Source organism: Anabrus simplex, chromosome 1 (genome assembly GCF_040414725.1).
Source record: "Anabrus simplex isolate iqAnaSimp1 chromosome 1, ASM4041472v1, whole genome shotgun sequence".
NCBI lineage: Eukaryota > Metazoa > Arthropoda > Insecta > Orthoptera > Tettigoniidae > Anabrus > Anabrus simplex.
Genome location: NC_090265.1, coordinates 1,638,525,233 through 1,638,547,401, shown reverse-complemented (window position 1 = coordinate 1,638,547,401; position 22,169 = coordinate 1,638,525,233). Strand labels below are relative to the sequence as shown.

General features: G+C 38.0%; 1 protein-coding gene across 1 annotated transcript in view; it reads left to right on the top strand.

The window, feature by feature from the left end:
- LOC136863280 (cation-independent mannose-6-phosphate receptor) overlaps positions 1 to 22,169 on the top strand; it is a 645,945-nt gene that overhangs the window by 56,209 nt on the left and 567,567 nt on the right. The window contains exon 7 of the mRNA XM_068225646.1: positions 19,579 to 19,756. Within this exon, the coding sequence (XP_068081747.1) occupies positions 19,579 to 19,756 (178 nt within the window). The remainder of the gene's footprint in view (positions 1 to 19,578; positions 19,757 to 22,169) is intronic.

The window sequence follows — 22,169 nt, the reverse complement described above, 5'->3', positions numbered from 1 at the left end:
GAACCATACTCAAGTAACTTTTTTCTTTTAATTCTTTGTTGCATCCTTTAAGTAGCCTCATTATGACATGTAATGATCTGTATGCTTTCCCAACAATGTCATCAATATGACCCTTCCAGTGCAAATTACTTTCAAATCTCACACCTAAGTATTTGCACTTGCCATCTTTTGGGATAACTACCTCATCCAAAGTATATTCAAATTCAGTTTTAGAGCTCCTGTTTGTAAAAGTTGTAACAGTTGATTTGCCTCCATTAACCTTCATATTATTTTCTTCAACCCATTGTTGGATACTTTCAAGGTCCCTTTGTAATTCTGAACAATCCTCAATGTTGTTTATTTCTCTATAAACAATTATATCATCTGCATACAATCTTATTTTTGATGTTATATTGTTCCCTAAATCATTTGCGTATATTAAGAAAAGTAACGGACCGATTATACTACCCTGTGCAATTCCCTTCCAAACTTTCTCTTCCTGCGATACATTATTTCCTACTTTGACTTTCTGAACCCTTGAATTTAGAAATGCTTTTATCCAACGTGTAACCCTTACGTCCAATCCTATTCCCTCCAATTTCTTTAATAATATTCCATGTTCCACTCTATCAAAGGCTTTGGAAAGATCTATGGCTATGCAATCTAACTGACCTCCTGAATCCAACTGATCTGATATGTCCTGCTGAAATCCCACCAGTTGTGCCTCACAAGAAAATTTCTTTCTAAATCCATACTGGCTCCTCATGAACCAATTTTTATCATCACATATCCCTCTGATGTACTTTGATATTAAACTCTCCAGAATTTTACAAACTATACTGGTCAGGCTGATTGGTCTGTAGTTCTCTGGTTTCCTTTTATCACCCTTTCCTTTATAAATTGGTATTATTATAGATTCCTTCCATTCCTTTGGTATTACACTATTATTTATGACATAGTCCAAGAGAAATTTTAAATAAGGCACTATGTACCACCCCATTGTCTTTAATACCTCCCCAGTAATTTGATCACTTCCTGCAGTTTTTCCTTGCTGAAGCAGTTGGATTTCTCTGAAAATATCTTCGTTTGTGAATGAGAAGCTTCTTGTTTCCCTCTGTCTCTCTCCCTCTCTATCTTCTGTTTCGGTTTCCAACTCTTGACAATCATCGACTGAATCTCTAAATTCCCTACTAAATAGGTTTGCTTTCTCAGTATCTGTTAAATAGTGTTCACCCCCTTCTCCCACCATTGTAGGAATTTGGACTCCTTTTCCTTTTTGATTCCTGATATATGAATACAGCTTTTTCCATTTCCCTTTGTGGTCATTACCCTCTTGAAGTATGCCATTCATATAATTCTCTTTTGCTTCCTTTTTCACTCTATTCAGTTCCCTCATTAGCTGTTTTCTAGTTTCTCTACTCTCCCTACCCTCTTTGATTTTCCTGTTTACTATTCTACATTTTCTTTTTAATTTTCTTATTTCCCTTGTATAATAAACAGGGTCTGAGGTCATTTTACCCTTCTTAACAGGTACAAATCTCTTCTCTCTTTCCCAAATAATTCCTTTAAATTTAGCCCAAAGTGTATCCACGTTACTCCCTTCACTTATCCAACAACTGAATTGTGATTTAAGGTAAGTCCCAAATTCATCAACTTTAGTTTTTCTGTACAATTTCTTGTCTTGTGTAACCCTCTTATTAAGCCTTTTTGGTACGAGTCCTACATCCATTATTACAGCCTTATGGTCTCCTATTCCTTCAATTACCTCAGTTTTATCAACAATTTCCCATGGTTTAACCAAGAATACATCTAGTAAGTTATTGAGACGAGTCGGTTCTTGTACTACTTGTGTAAATCCTCCCTCCCAAATTAACTTATTTGCCAGTTTCTGTTCATGGGCTTCACTTGCAGCTCCTTTCCATTCAACTTCAGGCAAATTTAGATCTCCCCCAATTATTACCATATCATTATTATTGTTTTTATGAGTATAATCTATTATTTTTTCAAAGATTTCCATGTCTCTTTCCTCTCTTCCAGGCCTGTATGTTCCTATAATTCCCACCTCCTTCATATTATCACAAACTAATTTTATCCCTAATATTTCATCCCTTTCATCGGTAAACCATTCATGTGAACAGTAAGTTTCCTTCACCAGAATAAACACACCCCCTCCCTTTTTATCTCCTCGGTCTCTACGATAGACTGTGTACCCTTCTGGAAATACTTCTCTATTACCCACCCCTTCTTTCAACCACGATTCCACTCCTATCACCACATCAGTCTCATAAGATTCCATCAATGTACCGAATTTTAATTGTTGACAAGCAAGACATTCTGTTCATGTTGTCAAAATCTAATTTTCACTCTAAAGCGCACTGTTTAATATAACTTTAAAATAGAACTATTAGTGCATTTCTACAGTGCATACGCGAGATCAATGCAGCTGCAAACCACCCAGCTGTTCTTTAGCAATTAATTATAAAAATGTCGTTGATTTTATGACAAAGTGAATATCAACAATAAATATAAGACAGGTGGATTGACAATTCGTCAAAGTTTCATCGAAATCTGTCTGATCCAAACCAAATGCTTCCTTTGTAGTATTCGGCGCAAGTGTTTTGGTGCGATGGTTGAGAAAGAGCAGCACTCATAGAAGCAGCAAATCATTGGCCGAATGTTATTATGCGAATCTGTTAAATGTTGTGAAACCAGTTACAGCATATTTTTCTCAAGGGCACGAGCCGCTGGTTGAAACTTTTAAATAAACTTAGAAACAGTGCAATCAAAAAAGGCATGGGCAGGAAATTTTACGGCACTTAAAGAAAACATAAATGGGATAGCTTACACCAGGACTAAAGATACTCACACATTCGTTCAATACCATTTGGCTAACATGTGATAAGAGAGCGATAATTTTCAGACTTGAAAAAATATCCTTCCAGATATCAAAATGTGAATGATGATGATGATAATAATAATAATAATAATAATAATAATAATAATAATAATAATAATAATAATAATAGGTAATCATTTCGTGTGGCTATTTCTAGCCTGGTACAGCTCTTGTAAGACAGACCCTCCGACGAGGATGGGTGCCATCTGCAGTGTTATTGTAGGGCAGGATAGTGTTGTGTGGGAGTTGCAGAAATGTTGAGGATTTAATGTTAAAACCTCTGACCCGACGGCGAATCGAAACCGGGGGTGCCCTGAACTGAAGAGTACTATGCTGACCATTCAGCTAAGGTGCAGGACAAAGTGAATAATGAAAGCCTTGAATAATTGTCATATCTTAAATATAGCTATGTTTTGTTTCGGCCTTTTCCATGATTGTGAATTAATTTTATTTATAAAATGTTAGTCGTATTTTGTGAATAGAAAAAATGTCAACGTACAGAAAAAATCACAAATGTGGAATAGATTAAGAATAATTAATTTAATAATTACTAAGAAAATTTTCAGAATTGTATGTTGCACGGTTTTGCATATTTCTGGTTTGATTTTGAACATTTTAGACTTCATGATGCATGTAAATCCTATCGCTAATGGCTATCATCGTAATCATCTTTATCATTATTGTTATATGAATGTCTCGTGTACTGTCTCCAGAAAATGTTGTGCTAACCATTCCACATTTTCTTTCCGGAAATGGTAGAGATCTTTATAATCATGTTCGAGAGAATCTCTTCGTGCTTTATAAATTTTTCTTCTCCGTTGTAAAACCATCATAAACTCCGCCATCACGTTTTCAGCCTGATTCTATCGGCTTGAGTCACCTTCTGGGCAGTCTCAAGAAATTCTGAGATCAGTCTCCATTCAGAGAGACTAAACTCCAGTTTATTCATGTACATTTGGAGATGTGTCTCCGAGAGAATCCGCTAACGAGCTGTGTCTCAAGGAGTGAGGATGAGCGGAGAATATTAAAAGGTGTGAAAAACACGAGAGAACGAATATATGAAAACCTTTTCCGCTGGGGGTTATAAAATAACAGTGCTCTGAAAGGTGTTAAAAGGCAGACAACAGATATGAAAACATTTGCATGGCGGCCCATAAAAATATCATAGTATTATTGAAGATCACACTCTTTCTAAAACAAATGATAGACTTTTATTTCACACCAGTGGGTTATTAAACATTATTTTCTGGTCACACTCATAGACAATGAATTGGAGGTTACAGTCGCACCTTACACTTGCCCATGTGCGACTGTGACTGGCTGCCATTTTGAATGAACAAAACTTTGATTAACCGACTCAAATGATCGAGTTGAAACTCGAACAGTGCAAGTTTCAACCTTCACGCTACCTCTGCACACTTAAAGATGCAGGTGCCAGTCTGCTTTCTGATAAATTTTAATCTTGTCTTAGCTAGTAAGGAATTTCACAACTTTTTCCAAATCCATAACTAGGCTGTCACAAGACAAATATGCACCACACTAGTCAACTTCACACGGTTATGTTCCTAATCCAGGTGTAAGTTATCAGGCAACAAATATTTGCTACCCTTCACTGTACCACTCAACACAATATAAATTTCTAAATTCTGAATGGAATGCAAATTAGAAACACAAACAGGTTTACTGTGTTATTCAGCAATTTTGCTGCTAACTGGCAAGCAAAACTGAACATTCCTGAGGCTAATGGCCTGGTTCCCGAAGTTGCAACTTATTCCTGAAGGAATTCAAGGTATTTTCCCGTTATCACGCAACTGTGGCGAGGGCTCTTTCTTACCCGAGTTGGAAATCACGTTCCATTCACAAGGGATGAGAAACATTTCCAGGGCTAGGAAAAATGTCATCGTACTGTGATTACTCACTTATTTAAAATATATGAAACTGAATTTATTCATGAAATAATTTATTCATTGGACTATGTACTCACACTTAGTACTTACCTGATTACTTACACATATAATTGTTGATGGGTGCCAGCTACAAATCATTGTAACAATAATAGAATGAGAGAGTCTTGAATATCTCTAGGGTGTGAGGTAATAAACTTACTTTGACAGCCCAACATATAGGTTCTGGGAAAAGGACATTGAATTATGGTTTCCCCATTAAAGTTTGAGGTTTTCTAATTCTACCATTGAAATAAAACCATAAATTGTATTTGATACGAAACAAAATATACTTTAAATTGATAATAATTGAAATGGCAAGACTTGTTGCGTTAATATAGATATGATATAAAATTCAAAAATTACAACTGATAGAAACTGTAGGCATTAAATTTGAAATCCTCTTGACCGGACATTTAAAAGTTGTACAAAAAATGTATTCCTCACTGGTTCACGTGACAGTACCTTCAACACTGTGAGTGTTATTACGACGTATTCGTTTGAGTTGGTATCAGCTGTAGGTATCTCAAACCTAATTTGGTGATATATCCTTTTAGTTTCACAAATGAGATATAGCATGCCTTGCAATATATTCACACTTCACAATCAACTTTACAAGTAATTCAAGTCTCAATTACGACGACTCAGTATTGGGCTGTCACTGAACTGACACAAGACCTCGTCCAAACAGATACACGAAACACACTCCAAACATATAATCCATTCGGTCACTGACGATTACGTATCCATGCGACTGCTTCTTCTTCATCTCACTAACTCGCTGACTGGCCACTCTCCTTCCAACCAACTGTGGCCTCATTATCCTTCCAACTGAACTACTGCTAAAGGATACAGCCCTTTATATAGACATAAGTTGTCACACACACGTCATTTCTAGAAGAATACAAACTCCCACCCAGCCACTAATGTTACAGACTGTGATGAAATAGCCTCAGGCAAACTAGGAGTTCCTAAATATGGTCTCATCGCTAAATGCATACAATGAAAGAGCAATGACTCGACAGTTACTGTAACAGTTTAACACCCTATGTTGCAATGTCAAAAGGTTTCACAAAACATATCCATATCTGATATTAGGCAGCAACTCTCACTCTGCATGGTTTTAATGCTAATATACACGCACACATATACTCAATAAATTAACTACAACGAAGCAAGCGATAATTAATTCATACCTAGTGAAATCAGATTATAGAATTGAATCAAGCAGTAATAGTAGTTACAATAATAGTAGTAATAATAATAATACAGATACAATGACAGTAATAAAATAACAATAATAGTAATAGAAATAATAATACTAATAATAATAATAATAATAATAAATTCCTAGGAACGACTTTTCCTCTGACTCACGCCAAACAGCATGAAGTTCCAGGCTGCAGTTCCAGTAATACTGAAGAACAGATTCCCAAAACGTGGACATAAGTTGTCTGAAGTTGTTTGTATTTATTGTATAAATGTATATGTTGTAATTATTTCTGTTGTAAATATTTGTAGATATATGTACCTGTAGTTTCATAATCAAGAGGGTGACTCCTTGCTTAGGCCGAGTCAGCCCATTATGTTACCGGCACAAGCTGAGCCTTCCTAAAATGATACAAATAATAATAAGACAGATGAATGCTTGTAACGGGATATGAACTGTTACAGTACTAAGCTGTATTAGTGAAAATTTGTGACGCGATAAGTGAGGTATTTTTATATAAATTTAATACGATGAGAATCGGGACTTCGAATTTACGTCGTGCTAAGCAGGAAAAAGTATTAACCAGGAACACACGAATGAGGTTTTACTGTAGTCTTCAAACAGCAGTAAAGCTTCAACTTAAGTCTTTTACATGCTACCATTTTTAAATTTTAACAGCTGTTAAGAGATTTAACACAGGGCTGCTGCCATGTTAATTTAACACAATCACTAACAATTTGTTAGAATTAACAATTCTTGATGAGGCGGCCATTTTGTTAAATGATGTGTTAAGTCTCATTAACAGCGGTGTTAACACTTAACATGCGTTGAAGAAATTGGACCTAAATATGTGTCCAATCTTGTCTGTGAATTCTAGTCAGAAACTGTCACTGTTGCAAAGCATATGATCACAGTAACACACATGCTTATTGAGATAAAATCTATGGACTCTAGTCAGAAATCATAATCATTGAAAAACATATACATTTCCAGTAATATATGAGGTTTGGGGCAAAAGTCATGGCAACATTTTTTTTTCCCTTGAAGATACCAATCCAGTTAGAAAATGTGACATATACAGACAAAAGGACAAGGTGTTAACTACATGTGTGGACAATGAATAGCACTGAAATATCGTAACACACTATATCGTAACACACTAATTTATTACAATGGTATACAGGGCAATCTGGGTTTCCTGGTGCAAAAGAATGACAACACAGTACACATAAAGTTGAGATGACAAACCTGGGCCTAAAGACCCTCAAAGTAGACCCTTGCTACTGACATCACACGCTGCCAACGATGTGGAAGGCGCTGAATACCATCTGCCTCAGCATTTGCAGCGCCATGTTTGAATCGGGTCACCTGTTTACGCACAGCATTAGCAATGTCCTCTCGTGTTGCAAACCGCCTACCACTAGTGGTTCCTTAATCTTTTGAATGAGATCAAAGTCATAGGGCGAAATGTTAGGAGAGTATGGTGGGTTCTGCAATTCTTCCCATCCCCAACGTCGCAGTAGCTGCTCTACTCACGCTGCTTTATGTGGTTTTGCATTGTCATGCAGGATTATTGCACTGTCCATAAGATCCGGATGTTTCTCCCTAATGCCAGGTTGTACCTGTCGCACCAGGAAGTCCCTGTAGTACTTTGCAGTCACTGTTCTGCCATGTGGAACAAAGTGGCAAACAATGACACCCTTGACGTCATACGCCACGATTACCATCAATTTAACTGGGGAAGGATTCTGACGGATCTTCTGCCTCCTTGGTGATCCAGCATGTCGCCACTCTGCGGACTGATGTTTCAGTTGTGGTTCGTATGCCCTGGCCCAAAATTCATCGATGGCGATTATCGTGACAAGAATGGATCGCCATCCTGTTGCCAGCGTGCAAGGTGGTCGGAGCATATTGCATAGCGCACCCACCTTTGAACTTCCGTCAGTGCTTCTGGTGCCCACCGCGATGCGATTTTGCGCAGTTGCAGCTCATTACACAATGTCCTGTGGATGGTGTGTTTCTCGATACTACTTGCCCTCTCTAACTCAGTAGCGTTCATCGTCTGTCTTCATCCAGGAGCTGCTCGACGGCACGTGCCACGTCAGTCCGCACACTGACAGGTCGTCCCGAACATTGCTCATCACTGGTTGACACGTCCTTCCTGAAACTTTCCTACCCACCGTGCTACTGTATGATATGGTAGGGCATTATTCCCAAGAGCTTCCACTAATTCACTGTGACATTTCATCGCATTTCGCTCTCGGAGAACGGCTATTTTGATGTAAGCGTGCTGCTCAACACGGGTTACTTCCATCTCGCATGGCACACACCAACTGACTGATTTCAGTCTCGCTGCGCTACTACCAGCTATCACAGAGCCATCTGTTGTTCTGCATACACACTATGCCTGCAGAACTTCCACATGACACCAATACATTTATGATCCGTTCACATATCTACAAGAAAAAAAATAGTTGCCGTAACTTTTACCCCAAATTAAAAATTAATATATAAACTATTATTTTCAGTTTTTGTATTTTGATGGCTGAAGATGTCTTTTAATAAATAAAGACAACACAACAACAACAATCGCTACTGATCTGCTTTTAGGGCAGTCGCTCAGCTGGCAGATTCCCTACTGTTGTTTTCCTAGCCTTTTCTTAAATGATTGCAAAGAAATTGGAAATTTTATTGAACATCTCTCTTGGTAAGTTATTCCAATCCCTAATTCCCCTCCCTATAAACGAATATTTGCCCCAATTTGTCCTTGAATTCCAACTTTATCTTCATATTGTGATCTTTCCTACTTTTAAAGACACCATCCAAATTTATTCGTCTACTGATGTCCTCCCATGCCATCTCTCCACTGACAGCTCGGAACATAAACCACTTAGACGAGCAGCTCGTCTCATTACTCCCAAGTCTTCCCAGCCCAAACTTTGCAATATTTTTTTAACGCTACTCTTTTGTCGGAAATCGCCCAGAACAAATCGGGCTGCTTTTCTGTGGATTTTTTCCAGTTCCTGAATCAAGTAATCCTGGTAAGGGTTCCATACACTGGAACCATACTCTAGTTGGGGTCTCACCAGAGAAAAATAAGCTCTCTCCTTTACATCCTTACTACAACCCCTAAATACTCTCATAACCATGTGCGAGATCTGTACCCTTTATTTGCAATCATATTTATGTGATTACCCCAATGAAGATCTTTCCTTATATTAATACCTAGGTATTTGCAATGATCCCCAAAGAGAACTTTCACCCCATCAACACAGTAATTAAAACTGAGAGGACTTTTCCTATTTGTGAAACTCTCAACCTGACTTTTAACCCTATTTATCATCATATCATTGCCTACTGTCCATCTCACAACATTATTGAGGTCATTTTGCAGTTGCTCACAATCTTGTAATTTATTACTCTGTACAGAATAACATCATCTGCGAAAAGCCTTATCTCTGATTCCACTTTTTTACACATATCATTGATATATATATATATATAAGAAAACATAAAGGTCCAATAATACTGCCTTGAGGAATTCCCCTCTTAATTTTTACAGGGACAGATAAAGCTTCACCTACTCTAATTCTCAGAGTTCTATTTTCTAGAAATAGAGCCACCCATTCAGTCACTCTTTTGTCAAGTCCAATTGCACTCATTTTTGCCAGTAGTCTCCCATGATCTACCCTATCAAATGCCTTAGAAGGTCAATCGTGATACAGTCCAATTGACCTCCTGAATCCAGGATATCGGCTATATCTTGCTGGAATCCTACAAGTTGGGCTTCACTGGAATAACCTTTCCTAACGAAACAAGTACCATGATTCATTGATGTTATTCTGAAAGGAATAAATTAATTAGTATTGTAAAGGTTGAAATTCCTCAAAGAACCATAACACTTGTTATGCAGTGAAATACATATGTGCCGTCTTCAACATTTGTATTCATCGGAGTTGAGCCCCATTCTCACAGATGTGCAAGCCGCCTATGGGGGGTCAACTTGAAAAACCTGCACCAGGCCTCTCCGGAGGTCACATACCATAAAAATAGATTATTACTGTTATAATTATTATCTCCGGGATTCTGGTACATTTATTGTCTGTTTGTCTACTTTCAAGTGGCAAACTTCGGGCGCCTGGCCCTTTCTTACACTTGACCACATTTACAGTACTTTTCTGCAGATATAGTCCATTAGCAGAGTTACATTATGCTAACATACACACTCACACTCTGACATTTATAAAGAAATTAAAATAGTAACCAATATGAAATAATATTGCTCGAATACACACACAAAATAAATGCACATATTACACAGCTATCTACTAGGTCTACATACACCAGAGAAACACAGTATATCACCATTCATTTAAATTTAAGAATTTCAGTTTTTGTCCGTATTGAACTGAGAACGTAGGAGAGGTAACTTAAAGGGTCCACCTTTTCAATACAAATAATAATGTTATAATGGTTAAGGAACAACATATTTACTTGAAACTAGTTTCAACGCTATTTAGCTTCATCTTCAGCCAAAATGTGAGAAGTAAGCATGGGTGCATACATGCAAACATATACCTTACACAAAATGTTACAGCATTATGATTAAATAAGAGTAAAAAGGGACATAAAATAGTGAATTAAAAGTTCAGAACTTGTCAGTCATCAAAACAGTCCATGAAGGGTGAATCAAAATTGTACGAACACGAGTTAGTTCGAGATTAACCTGGCAGTTAAAGATTCAAATTTTTGCAGACACACTTTCATTAAATGTCTCCTGCCACAAGTGTAGTACAGACATGAGTTAGGACTCAACGAACACAATCCTTTCAAAAATGCACATAACATTTTTAAAAATAAGTTCGAGATTAACTTGGCGGTTAAAGATTCAAATTTATAGTCACTTTTTCATTAAATGTCACTTGGGATGAGTGTGGTACAAACATGAGTTAGGACTCAACAAACACAATCTTTTAGAAATGCATATAAGATTTCAAAACCCAAGTACGAGATGAACTTGGCAGTTAAAGATTAAAATTTGTAGTCATTTTTCATTGATTGTAACATGTTAAGGGTGTAGTGAACATTTTCTGTGAGCTTTTGACAAAAATGCAATCTTTAATTTGCTTTTATTTATTGATGTACAGTTATGCAGGATCTCTGTACTTCTGTTGTTAGTACGAAAGGCTATTTTAACATCTCGTTTTTAAAAAACATTAGTGACATTTTCTCTGAGATCTTTGAAGTTGACTGTGCTATTGTTTTTATGTTGCAACGTAACGTGTGAGGTGGAGACCAAGTTTCTGAGCCAAGATTCCTATGATGTTCGCAGTTCAATGCGGGACCTGGGGTGTAAAAAGGAGATGTTTATAAAAGCTGGAATAGTGAAGAAAAAGAGAGCTTGGGCTTCGACTGAATGAGACTCACCTGAGGTGGTAAAGCTATGGCGCGTGATGAAGAGGGACTGAGCGCGATGGACTGCTTAGGTCAGGGGAATAGCTATTGTTGGGGTAGGATGGGAGAGGGAAGGAGGAGGATCAGAAGGTGGGGGGGTAGGTCAGGAGTGGAAGGAGGGGGAATTAGGGAGGGTGATACGGTGAAAGCGCATGGCGTGAGAAAATGTTATGCATAAAGTAAAGGACAGATCTATTATGTGGAATATTAATATTTTTGAAAAATGTAATGAGAAAGTCAAACAGGATCTTTGGTTTCTCGGAGATATCATTTAAGTTTAAGTTTGGATTAAAATATTGATCCAAATGATTATAGCAGTTTTCAGTGACATCTAGTAAAGAACCTTTATTTAGAACTTCTAATACCTCAAGATCTTGATCTATTTCAGTAAAGTTGTGTTTAAATTCTTTCATATGTGGCTGACCGCAGAAAAACGGTTGTGCTTTATGGCATTGACATGTTCCGCATATCCGATTTTAAAACTGCGTCCTGTTTGACCTAGGTAAGAGCTATTGCAGTCTTGGCAAGAAAACCTATATACACCTGATTTTGAAAAAGGACTACTTTTATTTATTGATGTACAGTTATGCAGGATCTCTGTACTTCTGTTGTTAGTACGAAAGGCTATTTTAACATCTCGTTTTTAAAAAACATTAGTGACGTATATTTCCTTATTAAAGGTAAATGTTGAAAACGTGGCAGTATTAGTTTTGTCTTTTATGAAGGTGGTTTTGGGGCAATATTTGAATTTATTGATTATTTTTTCAATAAAGGCTTCATTAAATCCTTTAAATTTTCCTATAGAACGAATGGTGTTCAGTTCCTTATTTAAGTTTTTTCTGGACATTGGAATTCTGAATGCTTGATCTACCAAGCTATTATACGTAGCCGCTTTTTGTGTTTGAGGATGTAATGAGTCATTTCTTATAGTAGTGGCCGTTTGAGTGGGCTTTCTATAAATATTTTATGTAAATGAAGAAGGAAGCCTATTGCTTTGTTAGGTCTAGGAAATTGATAGAATTACACAACCCAGCATTTTCAAACTTTCTTTTTGCGGCAAGAGGTGTGATAGGTGATCTTCACTAATTTTGGGTCACTGAACACGAATCCGTTGTCCGTTTCTACATATCACGTCACATTTTCTCGCAATAGGTATCAAAATAAGAGATAGACCTGAATATTGCATATGAAAAGTACTGGAAAATGTTGATAATTTTGGAAATTTTTCTAATTTTTTTATATTATTACATATATTTTGAAATAGTTGAATATTGTCTTGAATTATTATATACAATGAATAATTATTGAGTATAAAATTACAATGAACTATTTAGCATTTATTGTAATATAATACTGATTTACACAAACCACACAAACAAACAACTCTGATGCAATGAAAGCAATTTATTTTGACAATTAAACATGATTTACAAGCAAACAATGTAACTTTTATTCAGTATCTTTATGAATTCATAAATGTTCCCTTGGAATGAACACTTGGCTGCCCAGCGTCTGACTGCATCAAGTTTGTCTTCTTTTTTCAAACACCAACCATAGTCGGCCATCATTGGTTCATCCCACCTCCCCTGGTATCTTCTTTCTGCCTCCTTGGAACCTCTCTCCCATCTCTTTGCTAACAGCCACAAGATTTTCCAGAAAGTGATCGAGATGAGAATGAAGAAAGTGCAGCTTCAGACTCATTTTACACCCCAACTCTTTCATATCATCCAACATCGTTTTCACTATTGTTTTGTGTTGTTCATCCTTTACATTTCCTAGGAACTTCATTATGACATCTCTTATTGAATTTCATGCAGCGAGTTCCACGACATTCATCCATACAACAGAAAACCAGAATACTTGGCAGGTATGCAATGCTATTTAGCGTCATCTTCAGCCAAAATGTGAGAAATAAACATAGGTGCATACATGCAAACATATACAGTACACGAAATGTTACAGCATTATGATTAAATAAGAGTAAAAAGGACATAAAATAGTGAATTTCAAGTTCAGAACTAGTCAGTCATAAAAACAGTCCACGAAGGGTGAATCAAAATTGTACGAACACGAGGTCTGCATTCTTCAAAATGAGTAAAGTATGGTGCTGAAATATATAGCTATCACATGTATGCTACAAGGTACGACACACACTATCTTTCCTCAGAAACAGAATGTTAAAATCTCTAGGTGATATTGACTGAATGAAAGGAGCTGATCACCGAGCTCTATAGCTGCAGTCGCTTAAGTGCGGCCGGTATCCAGTGTTCGGGAGATAGTAGGTTCAAACCCCACTGTCGGCAGCCCTGAAGATGGTTTTCCATGGTTTCCCATTTTCACACCAGGCACCTTAATTAAGGCCACGGCCGCTTCCCTCCCACTCCTAGCCCTTCCCTGTCCCATCGTCGCCATAAGACCTATCTGTGTCGGTGCGACGTAAAGCAAAAAAAAAATCTTTTTATTGGGCTTCCAATAATATAAACATAATATATAAATAAACATTCCATTAAATTTCAGAGTTCCATGAAATTCTCCTCTCGGACACGTGGACGACAATTTGTCCCAAAACATTTGTACCAAGTGAATCCGTCCCAGACTCCTTGTTCCGAAAAGTAATTTATATCAAGGTAATCCTTCCCAAACTATGTGTCCTGTTGAGAAATTTGTCCCCACATGTTTGCCCAGAATTTTCTTAAAATGAAGTCCAAAAAGTTAATATTGTTCTTTATTTTGTGTCCCACTAACTACTTCTATGGTTTTTGGAAAAGCCAATGTGCCAGAATTTTTTACCACAGGAGTTCTTTAATGTGCCGGTAAATCCATCGACACAAGGCTGATGTATTGGAGCACCTTGAAATACCACTGGACAGAGTCTGAATCGAACCTGCCAACTTGAGCTCAGAAGGCCACCACTCAACCTGGCAGTCCAGAAAACTTTAGGAGAGAGTAATGTGAGCAGTTTATCATCTTGATGCTATTTGGCAATATTACAAGAGTACAGAAAAATTACGATTTCACATAAAGCAGACTTTCTCCGTTCTTATACTTATGATATCGACAGACTATCATATCGACATCCATTCTCATCTACTCAAAATCTAAGTGGTATATTTGTCAAATGTTCTAAATTTCTATGATTCAGTGGAAAGTGCTATGTCCCTACACTTTCATTTGATGATCTTGTAACATGCTGATTTATTATAGAGGAGCTCAACATCATTAGAAGACCCTGCGGCATCTTTAATGCATTTGTTACCTTGCTACTTTGCCTGTGCTTGCCAGTTTAACACAGTTTGCATTACACTTTTCTATTATACATTATTTTACAATAGGAATATACAATCACTGGCAAAAAAAGCAAAACACTACATATTTCGGGCAAAATTTAATGTTAGTTAATTTGTAAACTTGTACAAATTAAATGTTATGACATTGCAACAATCAGAAGTTGCAGTGCAATAATTAATAAACATTGTTGGTCGTGACAATCACAACACCAGTACTGCTGTTTCCTGCCTTTTGACAAAAATAACCACAGACATCTGTGTTAGGGTGTATTGCTGTGAATTCTCATGGCGCTTATTTTTGTGAACATTACAGCTTGTCTATAACAGTTACTCTCTCCTCTTAGTCAGGTCGTTATAGCTCTTCCACCTGAAAACGCAGCAAGGGTCGTAGCATTAGTGGAGGATGGGTGCAGCATACGCTATGTAGCGGACGTTATAGGCACCTCTTGTTCCAACGTGTACAGAACTGTTGAAAAGTACAAAGATGACAATATATACACCAGGAGCCCTGGTTCTAGTCGTAGGAGAAGTACTACTGAGCGTGATGATCGCTGTCTCGTAATGAAAGTTCTTCGCAATCGATACACAAGAGCTGTGAAGGCCAGAAATTGTTTGCAGCAAGTACGGGGCATGAACATCAACGGAAGGACAGTAAGGAGGAGGTTGTATGAAGTGGATGTAAAGTTCAAGAGGCCCACCACGGGACCTCTGCTTACATGTTAGCACCGCGCCTCTCAGATTCAGTTCGCCAACGCCCATCGTAACTGGACTGTGGAGCAGAGGAGCTCAGTGCTGTTCGTAGATGAATCCAGATTCTGTTTGAGGGCACCAGATGGAAGGGAAAGAGTATTGAGAAGGTCCGAGAAACGTTATTCACCCTGTACTTTCATTGCAAGGACACCGTTCAGTGGAGGCTTTATGCTTGTCTGGGCTAGTATTACCACTTATGCACACACAGAGCTTGTGTTTATCGAGAATAGAAGTCTGACGGCCCACTGATACATCGAGGAGATTTTTGTGGATCACATAGTCCCTTTTGCACTTGTCAGTGGCGATAACTTTATCCTGATGCATGACAATGCTCGCCCATATGCCGTTTGTGTACGAGAGTACCTGGATGAAGTTGGAATTGAGCGCATGGTGTGGCATGCTCATAATCCCGACCTAAACCCGATACAGCATGTCTGGGATGTGCTTAGGAGACGTGCTAGGAGTTGTTCCCGACACGCTGACTCAACTTTGGGCTGCGCTCCAGGCAGAATGGGAGATCATACCACAAGAGAACCTTCGAGATTGCATCCTGAACATGCCTAATCGAATCACAGCTGTAACTGTGGTAAGGTGGTAATACCCGTTACTGAGGCAATGAAAATGTGTTGAAAACATATGGACAAATGGACTGCATGTGAAACTGTGCAGAGCTCCAGGTTTTGATATTTGCAAATTCGTGTTGGTGGACTGTTATGATTGTCATGATCCACACTCTCCATCGATTATTGCGCTGAAACTTCTCAAATCGGTTAATTATGATACATTGCCATATTGTAATGTCATATTTGAGTTTTACCATGTTTCAAATGGACTAAGATTAAATTGTGTCTGAAATAGTAGTGTTTTGCTTTTATTGCCGGTGAGTGTAGGTTTAGTCCTGTCATGCAGACATCTTCAATTCCTTAATGTGAGACTCGATATTACAAAAATTACAACAAACACATTTAAATACTTATTTTTTATTTTATTTTTTTACTAGTGGTTCTGTCGCACTGACACAGATAGGTCTTATGGCGACTATGGGATAGGAAAAGTCTGGGAATTGGAAGGAAACGGCCGTGGCCTTAATTAAAGTACAGCTCCAGCACTTCCTTGATGTGAAGGTGGGAAACCATGGAAAACCATCTTCAGGGCTGCCGACAGTGGGATTCGAACCCACTATCTTCCAGGTGCAAGCTCAGTCGCGCGCCCCTAATCGCATGGCCACCTCGCCCAGTAATACTTAAAATGATAGCTTTTTGTGTTGCACATGTAAGTCCTACAAAAATAATTTTAAAATGTCTGTTGTTACCATCCAGCATTTGTTAAATAAGGTAAGTAACGGGCGCCAGGAAATGTTCTCCGCAGTGCCTACATGCAGCTGCATAAGGGAGCATCAGCAGTTTAGTTGGCAGCATAGTGTCATATCTGTCATGCTCACTCGCCGACAGGCCAAGGTCAACAGGATAGCAGTGAATGGAAGGCCACACGTGTGAGCTGTAGGCTATCGGAATCATCAGTGTGTATTGCATTAAGAGAGCTTTCAGACAGATTATTGGAATAGTGCAACAGGATACAAGCAGTAATGTTAACAACTGAAGAGAGCTCTTTTGGTGGAATACGTTTTTCGCGTAGGTGATCGGTTTACAGAAAATGTAAAACTAAAATTTCTGGCCTTGTTTCCTAATTCAAAGTGTCCAAACCGGGATACCGTTTGGGATTTGATAAGTAAATTTTGTGTGACCCGCTCAATTCATGATGTACCGGGAACAGGCAGGCCTACGCTTTTAAGAGACGAATAAAGATTGATGAACATAAAGTGAATATCATTAATTATGTGCAGTCCATTACGCAAGAAATTTTAGTGAAAGTCTTCAATATGTGTAGACGTGTTGAAGTCTGTCTTCGAACTCAAGGACAACACTTCAGCGTGTTATGAATTGCTGTGGTGAGTAAAATCTTTATTGTTTACTGTTTGTTCTTTGTTTGTTTTGTTTTGATACAAGCGGCAGCAGCCATGCTGTCAACTTCGCTGCTAATGAAATAAAGTTCTTAAAATCCTTTAAATAGTTGTCCATTAGTTGTGGGACTATGTTTCATCAGAATTCTAGTTAATATCATAGCGGAGTAATCTTCTCAGATGTTGATTCTAATCTTCAGAAACACGTTGAAAATGCTGTGTCAGTGATTTATTTCAGTGCAGACAGAGAAGAATGAATGTTGTGTTAAACAAAAAGTGCAAATGTGTAATTGAGGTACAGTATTAATTGATTGTGATATTTGTTTACACCAAAATAAAATTACACTGAGAACGATATTGTCGGGACAGCAGGCATGTGTCTCTTTGCCCTGTCCCTCCTTTAGGGTGGCTCTGACTGACATATCTTTTTGGTTTCCAGGAGCAATACAGCAGGCTATGTAGATGACAAAACTTGTCTATTGTCTGAAAATATTTTTGTTTTTCAGTGAATATCAAATAATAGAAAAGGAAATGCCTAGATTATTCACTGTTTTTGTTGTACATTTATTTTTCAAAGCAGACTTTTATGCTTTGCGAAGACCATATTTTCTGTTACTTGTCTGTGTTGATTTTGTAAAAAGGAGGGGGTAACCTTAACTACAACATTCTCCCACTTCTCGTCTTTTGTCTTTGCGATATGGAATTACAATATAGACACCCGTATTCCAGACTACAGAAGCCTTGCAGCCACAGAACAGTTTGTGTTGTCTGATGTTCTCTTTCTATTTAAGTAATTGATTCATTTATTTGTTCATTTATCTCAGTAGAATTGTTGGGTCTTTTGGCAAGCTTTGATTTTCTTAAGAGATATTGGGCCATGTTATCATATTAAATATGTTGAGTTACCGAGCTCGATAGCTGCAGTCGCTTAAGTGCGGCAGTATCCAGTATTCGGGAGATAGTAGGTTCGAACCCCACTGTCGGCAGGCCTGAAAATGGTTTTCCGTGGTTTCCCATTTTCACACCAGCCAAATGCTGGGGCTGTACCTTAATTAAGGCCATGGCCGCTTCCTTCCCACTCCGAGCCCTTTCCTGTCCCATCGTCGCTATAAGACCTATCTGTGTCGGTGCGACGTGAGGCAAAAAAAAAAAAACCTGTTGAGATTTCAGTTACTTGATGTTAGCCTTTGTCAAGATGAAATGACATGACTTGATGGTTGCTCATGCTTTTATAGCAGCAAGAAGGCTATTTGGTTTGTGTCAACATTGCTTGGCCTCTCTTCCAGATTGGTGTTCCTTGGACCTGCACTGTGTGATCCAGTGCATTCATTCTTCTACTGTCTGGCAGCGAGATGCAGCCACCAAATCTTTCTCATTGAAATCATTTTCATGTTTCATTATTTCTACTGCTTCCCAGTAGATGTGTATATGATACTGGTCGGTCATGAAGTTGATTGTTTGCAATGGTCAGTGGCAGCTGGGTTTCCTCAAATTTAATTTCATGGTCGAGGAAAGAGAGTGTGCTCCACTACTGTAGGGTGTTTTTTATGAGACTACAATGTGACTTGTGCTCTTCGAGCGTGGTGTTATTGCTGCGTTTGTCCTGATATAAACCTTCCCACATGAACAGGGATAATGGTTACACACCTGCACTGGAGAGAGGGTTCTGAGAGTTTCTTAGCTGAGCGTAAATGCAGTGATATTTCCTTTGTTGTGCTAGAGGCAGTCTGGATGTTATGATGCTTCAAAACCTTGCCAATTCTGTCATCGCTGAGATATGAAAGAAATCCTTTCTTTCATGTGTCTTCCTATCACCTCAGATTGTGGAGGAGACTCGACAACCCTCTTGATCTTATTCTGACTATCCAGTAGCTTGTAAAGCTGAGAAGAGATGCTCCACTTCTCTCTGGTACAGATATGGCTGACACGACCTCTTGGCATGCTCATTTAATCATGGCAAAGGCTACTGTAGAATAGTTGGAATATCAACATTGTTAATATGTCATCAAGTTCTAATATACTCGAAGAACATCAAAGCTTGTGAGTTGACATAGGCTGTGAAAACCTGCACCAGTATGTGTGTGTTGTCTTTGTTACAGCTATATCAGTCTTGGAGCTGTAGTGACTTGGAGAAATGGCAAGGCTGTTCCTAATGAGTTGAAATTTAAGAATGGTCATCTACAGATCACTTACAGTGAGGGATATCTGTGCGGAGATCCAAATGCTCATCAGACGTATATCTCCTCTACTATACACTTCTTCTGTGATGCTGATAAGGTGACACAACTTGAATTAGTTTAGTGACTTAACATTCAGATTTAAACCATATTGGCATAGATATGGCTAAGAAAACTTCAATATTGTCATTGGCAACAAGTAAGAGAAACACAGGTATGTGATAAATTCTGAGGAACACCACCATTATCCTGGTGTTAATAATGGAAAGGAACAAACTAGTGTAAATCAAGTCATGTATTGAAATATATATATCAAGGAAAGGACAATAAGTTCCACCTTTTCAATACTATATATAGTGTGTGTGTATATATATATATATAGTACTACTATAGTACTATATACTATATAGTATTGAAAAGGTGGAACTTATTGTCCTTTCCTTGATGTAAATCTTGTTTCAATACGGAACCTAAGTATGAAATTCTTAACGTTAAATACATGTATTGAAAGGAAAATTAAGTAGGATAAACACTATAATCTGTCAGACAAGGAGAAGGACAAATAGATACACTCTCTCTTAATCAATATTGATCTTTATACATGTACGGGGATTATAATTTCCGACTATAGCAGAGTACCGAGGCATAAGAACGCAGGGAAGCGGTGACAGCAAGCGCAGTGCCCCCAATGGCGAGCAGACGTAGATAGATAGATAGATAGATAGATAGATAGATAGATAGATAGATAGATAGATAGATAGATAGATATGGTTTATTTTAATTGGCAAAGTTAGGGACACCTGTACCTGTCTTACACTTAACCAGTGAAATACATAAATAACATAAAAATATATAAAATACTGAATAAATGAAAAAAGGGACTGAAACAAATTGCTATGGTACTATGCTATCCTGCTGTACGTAAAAATAACTATTATAATACATAATATAAGTTAACATTTTGCTTCCTATGAAGAAATTAACATACAACAAATTACAGTTTCAATAATAATAATAATAATAATAATAATAATAATAATAATAATAATAATAACAAGAAGAAAAAACCATGAGGAGAAGAAAACGAAGAAGAAGAAGAAGAAGAAGAAGAAGAAGAAGACTATCACACTACGAGCTTGTTTCATAGAGATATTTTGAACACATACTTTTAAAGCTTCCATGGTTTGATATCCCTCTGACCTCCTGCGGAAGGAAGTTCCATTCACGGCTGGCCACAACAGTGAAGGAATTGTTGTAGGTTGAGGATTTATGCTTAGGAATAGCGAGCAATGTCGAACTCAGCACTCTGGTGTTTTTATCATGGTGTTCAGAAAGGCTATGAAATCGTTCATACAGGTAAGATGGGGATTGTAAGGTAAGGATTCGGTGCAATGAAGTCGGGGTATGCAGCTTGCGTCTGTCTTCAAGGCGTAGCCATCCGAGGTCGACGTAAGACTGGGTAACATGATCTGAAAATTTCAGATTACATATAAATCTTACACAGGCATTCTGTGCATGTTGTAGTTTATCTCGAAGCTCGGTTTTCACATCTTTGTAAACTACGTCATAATAATCGAATATTGGAAGAACGAGGGTTTCAACTAGTTTCTTCTTTAAACTGAACGGAAAAGTACATTTGAAATTGCTTAATGTGTGCAATGTAGCAAAAACTTGACAGATATTATCTGATCCGTCCACGAGAGGTGCTGGTCAATGGTTACTCCGAGATATTTTATGCTCTTGCAAAAGGGCAAAGCTTGATTTTGAAGTTGTACGTCAGGGATGGACATGTGGTAATTACTGGAAATAAGTCTTGGGTGGGCAATTACTATAGTTTGGGACTTTTTTGTGTTCAAAATAAGTCCATGCTGGGAAGACCATTTACTTATGGCCTCTAGATCCATGTTAATTTGCTCGATTGCTGTCGAAACGTCTGTTGGTTTTGCATGGATGTAGAATTGTACGTCGTCAGCGTAGATGTGACGTTTACAATGTGTCAGCTGTTTAGCTAGGTCGTTGATATAGACAGAAAATAGCAAAGGAGCAAGGGTTGACCCTTGTGGGACACCTCTTTTCACATATTGCCACGAAGAAAATGTACCTTGATTGATGACACGTTGTTGACGTTAGTGTAAATAAGCTCCCAACCATCTGAGTACTGTAGGAGAACCCTAGGTGATAAAGTTTGGATAGGAGCAACTCGTGGTCTACAGAGTCAAATGCTTTGCTGAAGTCCAATAATACTAGGATAGTCAGTTTTTGCTCATCAATAGCCTGTCTTATATCGTCAGTCACTCCTTAGTAAGGCAGTACATGTACTGTGATTGCATCGGAAACCTGACTGGTGTGGGTCTAATATGTCGTGGTCGTTGAGGTAGTTGGTGATTTGATTTTGCGCAATGTGTTAAGAGTCCCTTGACTACTATTGGCAGTATATTTATAGGTCTGTAGTCACTGTTTAGTCTAGGAGATTTTGTCTTTGATAAAGAATGCACCAGGGCCATTTTCCAGAC